Source organism: Melanostigma gelatinosum (assembly GCF_949748355.1).
Source record: "Melanostigma gelatinosum genome assembly, chromosome: 10".
Taxonomy (NCBI): Eukaryota; Metazoa; Chordata; class Actinopteri; order Perciformes; family Zoarcidae; genus Melanostigma; species Melanostigma gelatinosum.
The window spans coordinates 6,774,952-6,783,631 of record NC_136643.1 but is presented as its reverse complement, the minus strand read 5'-3'; the positions used below and the strand labels follow the sequence as shown (position 1 = coordinate 6,783,631).

At 43.5% G+C, this 8,680-nt stretch overlaps 1 protein-coding gene across 1 annotated transcript; it reads left to right on the top strand.

The window, feature by feature from the left end:
• Positions 1–7,071: 7,071 nt before the first annotated feature.
• olig1 (oligodendrocyte transcription factor 1) lies at positions 7,072–7,836 on the top strand (the record flags this gene model as incomplete). The annotated part of the gene is made up of 1 exon (XM_079276877.1): positions 7,072–7,836. One exon carries the CDS (start codon positions 7,072–7,074, stop codon positions 7,834–7,836), a length of 765 nt encoding a protein of 254 aa, XP_079133003.1.
• Between the last annotated feature and the right edge of the window lie 844 nt (positions 7,837–8,680).

Genomic DNA, 8,680 nt, shown 5'->3' with positions numbered 1-8,680 from the left:
ATGTATTCATTTAGAATGAATCTGGTGAATTATCAGGGCCTGCAAGGCCTTCTCTGCTGGCCTAAACAGAATCACAAAGTTATAGCTATTTTATAATTTAATATTTTTGTTAAATACACTACATGTATTGTAATTTAGAAAAAATATTTTCCCATGATCTTATTTTCTCATTGCACAGCTGCTGTCTTCCTCAGTTGCTCTGCTTTCAGTGCAGCTTGTAGAGCTTTTAGCCAATCAGATTTCACCTCTGTGTCTTTAGGTAAGAAGAGAGGCCCCAGGCCAGCAGACTCACAAGTGAATCCCTTTGCAGTGTAAGTAAATGGGGACGATATTGTTGATTGTCATAGTCTTCAACCAATCAGATCTTTAGTTTGACATGTTGGGCGTATTCTTTGACGTGCCAGAGCCTGCTAGATCATCTACAAGTATGTCAGCATTACGTGCAGCTCAGTTTTCAGGTGCAGCGCTGCGTTGAGGTGCAGCGTGTGCTGTGATTGGTCAGTGGGCGAGCACGTGACTATCGTGAAACGAAACTTAACAGCAGAGGCTTAGTCGGAGTACTAAGAGTTCAAATTGAAAGATATAGAACAAATGATGACATTTTTTGCATTTTGCTTGGTGTAGATTATTATTATTTTTACCTAGCTTTGTTTTTTTAACACTCAATGGCTGAAGGAGAAGGAGAAATGGATTAATACGAATATGTATATTGTTACAGCCCTAGAAACGAATAATAACCGTAGCTGTGGCGCCATCATGAGGTTATAAGGTGGTATTTAAGCTGCAGGACAGCAGTGAAGGCCCAGGTATAAAATGCACGGCCCGCCACTGGAAGCTCGTTTTCATTTTCCCCAATTTTCGCTTTCATTCCAACTCCAAGAATCAAATATTAAGCCAGAGGCAAAATATTGGTCAAAATCTGTTTGAATTTATCTGGGGTGCCTGTCCTAATGTCAATTAGGCGAGACACTGAACCCCAAGTTGCTTTCTGTGAGCTTCAGAGCTTAGGACCCATCCAAAGCTTTTAATGATGGGTTAAATGCTGTGGGTACATTTCATGTAGGAACCTGTGTGAATGTATGGGACAATATAATGAGTTATTTTTCCGTTAAAAATTTTTTTTTTAAATCTTTTCCATTCAAGAAATCCTGGGATTATCCACTTAAAATAACATAAAAACCACAAGAAAATATATAAGCCTTATTTATATTGACAACACCTAGAAACCACACCAGGAAGTAAAAGAAATACACTTAACGAATGAACTATTCCTGTACAATGAATGAATAAAAGTGTGTTAAGTCCTTTTGACGAATGCTGGAAAAAAAAGCTAAGAATTCACAACCATTATTTTCAGTGGTGTCACTTTGGGTGTATTTTTCATCCCGTATTGGGGAGTAGACTGACACAAGAGTTTGGCCGAGGTGTCTTCCTGTCTATCAGCCGCAGGAAATGGCTCCACACAGACGAGGCATTTAGCTCCCAGGTGCAGACCCGCCATTGGAGGACCTTGCCCAGATGGATAGTACTCCTTCCACCATAAAGACACTAGTCTTCCCCCTGCCCTGAAGCCACCGGTGCTTCTGCCCTGGTCCAGCCTCATCAAAAGAAGCCTGGAAGCTGGGAGGCGGATATGCTGGGCTGCGGTGCCAAATCAAGCTCACTTTTCTTTTCCCTTGTAAGTGGGGGATAAAAAAAAGAAAAGTGGGGGAGGTGTGCTTTTCTGGTAGACACCAGCTTCTTTCTTTCTCCTCTTTTCTGACTTCTGCATGTGGGGCTCCTTGCAGGTGTCCTCCCCCCCCCCCTTACACCCAAACCAGATCCCAAAACACAGTCAAAACCAACACAGCTTGTTTTCTTTCATTGCTCAGTTTATTACCACTCATTGTCAGACAGGCACTAGAAATCAAATTGAGCTCACAGGCATACACACACACATGCACACATTCATCCTGGCTGCCTGCACTCTGTTCTCCTGCAGGTGCAAGGGTCATCCGCCTGGCTCTTTTCATGGGGCCCTCCCTTTCCTGTCCGTCTGCAGCCGTCCATTCAGCTTCAATCACAGTAACAGCCGGACGCCACCGTGCCGCTGGCGGGGCAGGGGAAGCACCTCCGCACACATCTTTCACTTGTTGAGCGACAAGCGAAGAGCGGCTGGGGGGTATATAGAGGGTCTTCCTGCCCTGCGTCTCCTTCTGCTTTCATCGTGAACAACTTGCTTTCTGTTTGTGACGGTGCGGTCCTTCCCCCTGCCTTCATTTTCTCCCGCTCAGATGGGCTTTTACAAGAAGGAGGGGGGGGGGGGGGGGTTGCAAAGGAGGAGGACGGCCAGGCTCCCTGTGTGACCGAGGGATGCTGAGGTCTTTTTTGTGGCTCATGAATGGCACATTTGAGGTTTTCAGCCTTGCTCGGTGCCCCAAGCCAACTTCACCTGTGGTTGGAGTCAATTGGCCGGTTGTCTGGCTGTCTGGAACCATGCCCATCTCTCCGCCAGCCAATTTGGTTACCGTGGCCCACTCAGAACCCAGCAAACAATGACCTCCACCTCGAAACCATCAATTAACTCTCAGCACACAATGGTGTAGCCATTCACTGTTTGCCAAAACTGTTCTCTGACACGATTAACACCCATGCTGATGACGCTAATACCTGCCCTCTGCCACACAACAACGTGCTAGTGAGTTTAATGTCTTCCAAGTTATTGCATGGCTGTAGAGGCTGTAGAGGTTGCATGGCTGTTCCATTGAGCCCACAGTGCTGTGTTTTCTTGTGTTCGCTTTTAATTATCTCCACACAAAGAAAAAGTAAAAGCAGCGTTGCTCATGTTGTCGGGTGCTATTGAGTTTGCAGCTACGCTGGTGGCTCCTAGGCACAGCGGTGCTCAAGTCCAAATGTTATCATCAGCATGCTGACTTGCTGTTGTTAGCTGATACCTACTAGGCATTTCTGACTATTCCAAAATTACATAAAACATTACATTAGGTGGAAAGACCACCATTGAAATTGCAAGTCATTCAAAAGTATACTCAAAACACATATTTTTGCATCACCTTCAACCTCACTTAGTCTTAGTCTAAAATATAAAATTACGGTTGTCCAATTTACAGTTGTGTATTTAATTTTAATTTGAACACCTACAAATATACTATGAGTGCAGATACATGCATTACGGGATGCGGTGGCATTAACGAACAATGCATATCGTCAAAATCAATTCAGCTAAAGAGCACGGGCCATTCAAATATTATTCATATCAGAGGGAACAATATTACCCATATCATGAAAACGACACGATAGACAAATTAACAGAGTAGTAACTCTCCTATCACTCCCTCTAGGAAATACACGACTCCATAGTTCTTATTACTGACGGATTTATTCGTCTGTCAACACCGAGAGGGAAAAAGGAGTCCACTTGAAAACGTGAATCTTCAAAGTAGATCACTTAAAAACTTAAATTTGACTTTAACACTTTGCGCGGAGTATATAGACCGCAGCCACTTCGCACGTCTTCTTGTTGCTGTGCACCGGCTAAATGTGTCCCCAGCGCAACATAGGACGTAACCAGTGGCGGCTGGTCAATAGAGGACCATGGGGCCTGGCCCCACCATGAGCCACACAAAAAAAAAAAAATTATAATAATCATAAATTATACGAATTGTCAATATTTGTGTTTTTGAACTATGGAATGTACCCAGTAATGCGTGTAAAATATGATATCTGCGCAAAATATATGCTGTTCCTGCTCGCCCTCTCCGCCTGTGTGCTCGTCTGCTCATGCTCTCCGCCTGTGTGCACGAAACGACTGAGAACGCGCAGCTAGGGGAGCCAAATCGTTTTGGCCCAAAAGAGGCGGGTCTATGAAGCAGTTTAGCCAATTGCTGATTAAATATATAAATGAGTGACATACAATTTAGCCAATCAGCGCCCTCAAATAGATTCAGCATGGGGCCAGAACGATTTGGCCCCCCTAGCTGCGAGTTCTCGTCAGGAGAAGTCTCCACAGGCGAGCGCCCGTGCCAGCACGAGTAGTACTCCTCCAAGACCCGTTTGAGAGGAGAACTTTGGCGGAGATTCTGCAGGCCAAAGAGCTGATATCAGATCAGCCTGACCTCACAATCAGACAGCAGACTAGCGGGAAAGGGAAGCAGTACATGCGAAGCTTCTGTACTAGCTGTACACCAGACAGGTTTGGCTAGCTGGATGACGTCATGCTAATAATTTATTTCGCTTTTTAAAACAACGGGGACAGATCCAGCACGGACAGTTACGGGAGTGAGGGATGAGGAGGTAAGGAAACATGAGAACACCAGGACACAAATGGAGAACTCTGTCAAGCTACATGTTAGGCAAAGTGAACATCTTTTCTTCAACATAGTTGTCCTCAGTCTCATCTGCTTAACTTGGTCATTGGACATCAACTTGGACATTGGTCAATGTGGTCACATCAACATGTAATAGAGATGGTAAATTAACAGTGAAAACTCATCATAGCTTAATTTAACATCAGTATTCATAATTACACTTCATGTTTACTTCTCCTGATCTTTACCTCCTATAACACGGTCCATAGTGGCATCTCAATCAATAAACATGTTATATTATATTACATGTGTTATTTACTGATTTTTTTCGTGTTGGAATAAATGTTAAATATTTAACTGCCAAGTAATAATGCGTGTTTGATACTTTAATTTTTTTGCATTAAATCATACAGGGATGTTTGCTGAAATTGATAGGATGGCCCTACCTAGAACATTTTCCACCAGCCGCCACTGGACGTAACAATAGGGGCGGCCGTGGCTCACTGTGTAGAGAGGGTCGTCCGGCAACCACAAGGTCGGCGGTTTGGTCCTTGGCTGAATGACTTGGTCCTATGCCGAAGTGTCCCTGAGCAAGACACTGAACCCCTAACTGCTCCCCGGGTGCTTCTCAGCTACCCACTTCTCCCAGTAAGCTAGGGATGGGTTAAATGCAGAGGACAAATTTTGTATTTGTGTAAATGTATATGACTTAAAACTTAAATAAACACATAAAACCAAATGAAAATCCATATTCATAAAAACAAGTTGTACTAATAATATAAACAAGCATATTAAATAATGACATAAATAATATTTATGGCAGTTAACTTACCAAAGCTGCTGTTCACAATTTAAAGACAAAGTCCATCATTAATAAAGAGTTCAATCTCACGGTTGTTCAGTACATCCATGCACTTTAGTTCCAGTAAGAAGTCCTTCTCGATTCATGGACGCCAGTGAAGACAGTCGAGCCTCCCCAGTTGTATTTCCTGAATACGTTTTAATGCGTTTGAGGGCTGAAAATGTCCGCTCGACAGAGGCAGCTGATATTGGGATTGTCACCGCCCAACATGTCACGCTAGTCCACTGACCAATCACGTATGGCTAGGCCAGCTAGCAGGCTCTGACATGTCAAAGAATACACCCAACGTGTCAAACTAAAGATCTGATTGGTTGAACACTATGACAATCAACAATATCATCCCCATTTACTTAAACTGCAAAGGGATTCACTTGTGAGTCTGCAGACCTCGGGCCTCTCTTCTTACAGAGGTGAAATCTGATTGGATAAAAGCTCTACTTAAAACAAGTTGCACTGGAAGCAGAGCAACCGAGGAAGACAGGAGCTGTGCAATGAGAAAATAAGTGAATGGGAAAAATATTTTCATAAATTATAATACATGTAGTGTATTTAAGAAAAATTATTAAATCATAAAATCGCTATAACTTTGTGATTCTGTTTAGGCCAGCAGAGAAGGCCTTGCAGGCCCTGACGGCCCACCACTGCCTTTGAGGCATGCTTTGGGATTGGGCTGGAATAACCTTTGACTTGACAAATGTTCATCTTATTTTAATGTGTTAGAATGCTAACATTTGCTAATTATAACTGAACACAAAGTAAAGCTGAGGCTGATGGGACTGACTAATTTTGCTCGCATCATTCAAATGATTCTTGTATTTGCAGTATTTGATGTGTTTGAATTCTGCTTGTTTGTCGGATTTGACTGTATCTGTGTTTTATATTCAATAACTCCCTTTAACGCGGACAGAGCTTGACTGAGATTAAACCTCTTTTTTACATCACCATCCTGACAAAGATAACAGCAACAAAAAGAGAATATACAATATATCAGTTCTAGTACACCCTGTAAAACTGGATCTTTATGCTTGCTGTCTGATTACATTAAAAAAAACCACAGTAAATATCAGTTAATTCATCAGAGTTTTTAATTTGATTGGCTCATGCTCCATTTGAGCTGGACAAAACCGGTTTTATTGCTGAAGCTCCTCGTAGAACAATCCAAAAGTGCAACAAAAAAAACAACTTTCAAAACAAAATAGTTCAAATCATTATCAATCATAACCTAATGGTAAACTCCTTATGAATAATTGAGTGTTTGAACGTTGGTTGTGCATGACTTTCTCTTCAAACTACAGGATTAACTAAATAATCCACAAAAAAAAATTGTTTTTCTGATATCTTGCCTTAAATCATCCCAATTTTCAATGGAATTTGACTGGTGTTGTCACCACTTACCTGTTCTGTATCATTTGAGTCTAACATAATAAAAGTCACGCATGAATATGTGTGTTTCTAAAGAGCACATCGTGAGTCTGGGAGGAGTTGAGTTGAGTTGGGGGGGTGCGCGAGGAGAGCATTTGGCTCACTTATGAGCCGTGTGAGCTGTCATTCTCACCACACGCAGCTGTGGAAATGAGATAAAACTGAGCTGCCACTTTAGGAAAGCTCTCATTCACTCACTTGTGCAGCCAGAAATCTCTGAAGCCAAAAGTAAAAAACGCTGGGAGACTTTTTTATTGTGCTGGATGGCAGCTGTCTTCTGCACAGAGAGGAGAGATCAACAGGTGGAGGGAATGAAGTTTGGATTTTTTGCACTTTGTGGATTTTTTAAAAAGCAGAAGGCAAGTATTTTGGCATTGGCTGTTTTGGGGATGTTTTTTAAAGTTGTATCTTTTTCTGAAGACATTTCTGTTTAAGAAGTACACTGAACTACAACCCTGAAGATAGCACACCTCTGAACAGACTATGAATGTGCTGTCGAACCCGGTGATCAGGGCCCAGGAGCAGCCCCTACCTCTCTGTGGCCCTGGGTCAATCCAGGACTTGCCCCACTGCTCTCCAGGGTTTAACCTGAGCTCCCGCCTAAACCCCATGCCCGTGCTCGGCCTCCAGGGTGGCCAAAGACCAACCAAACCACAGAGGGAGCTCAGTGCAGAGGAGCAGCAGGAGCTCAGGAGGAAGATCAACGGCAGGGAGAGGAAGCGGATGCAGGACTTGAACATCGCCATGGACGCCCTGAGGGAGGTCATGGTGCCTTACGCCTCCTCGCCATCATCTGCCTCCCCCCCGCAGTCCCACCAGCCCGGAACTCCTCCGGGCCGCAGGCTATCCAAGATCTCTACCCTGGTTCTGGCCAGGAACTACATACTCCTCCTGAGTTCGTCCCTGCAGGAGATGCGGCGGCTGCTGGGGGAGGTGAGCGTCGGGATGGGGGTGAACGCGGGGCCAGTCCCCCGGCTGTTGCTCGCCGGAGGGTGGCCCCTCATATCTGGCCCCAGTCAGCTCCTCCTCACCCAGGAGTCCCTCCTCACGACAGCAGCCTCCTCCTCTTCCTCCGCTCCATCGTCTGCTGCCAAATGTCCCCTGCTGTCTCCGAGCGCCATGGAGGCCGCGCTAGCTCCTGTGCAGTGGGGCTCTGCAGGGGCCTCAGGAGGGCCCCTGTGCCCCTGCGGAGTCTGCAGACTGCCCAGATTCAGCCACTCCACCCCGGCTCCGAGATTCCCAAAGTGACACTTTTGAAGTTTAAGAAAAGACTTGATGACTGTTATATCTTTTTTTTCTATGAATTGTTATTTTTCTAACATTTTTAACTTGTTTATAATATTCTACTGCAATAACTCACAATTACCCTTTGAGCTTTTTAAACCTAATGGATCTACTTTGTATTTGGTAAGCCAGTTTCTTTCTGAAGCAAATATAATAATCCCCTTTTTGGTTCAGAGATAAATTATATTGTATTACTCGTTTTATAATCCGAGAATCAATTGACGACTTTGATGATTCTTGTTGAAAGTGTGAGCTGTAATGCGTATGTGTATGGTGTGTTTGATTGCGGTGTTGTAGGTTGTTGGTTGAAAGATGGTCACAATTGCAGGGGCCCACAACTGGACAGGGCCCAAATCAAAAAATCTTGTGAAATAAAAAGTATAATATAATATTTAAGAGCAGTGCAAAGCCAATCTAATTTTCTTACTATGAGCACTGTCCTACATGGATTCATAATAAGCATTTTTGTTGATTTTTGGTGTTTTGTCTAAAGTGGACTGGATTGTGTTATAAAAAAGTCAGACGTCCTTCCTCTCAGCAGGCAGACTCCTCCTTCCTCTGTAGAAAATACTCCAGCTTGCTCTTTGGTGTAATTAAGCAATCTACGACCTTTCTCAATCAATTATGAAGACAAAAAGTGACGTCACATCACACATATTTCTTTTTATATAAGAGAGGAATCCAAGGAACTACAATTGTGTTCTTCTCTATCAACCCTGTCTCTTAGACATGACGCTTAGATAATTTGTTTTTCCAATGTTAGTATGTTCTCATGCAAAACTCATTGGCAATATTTTATCGATTGAAT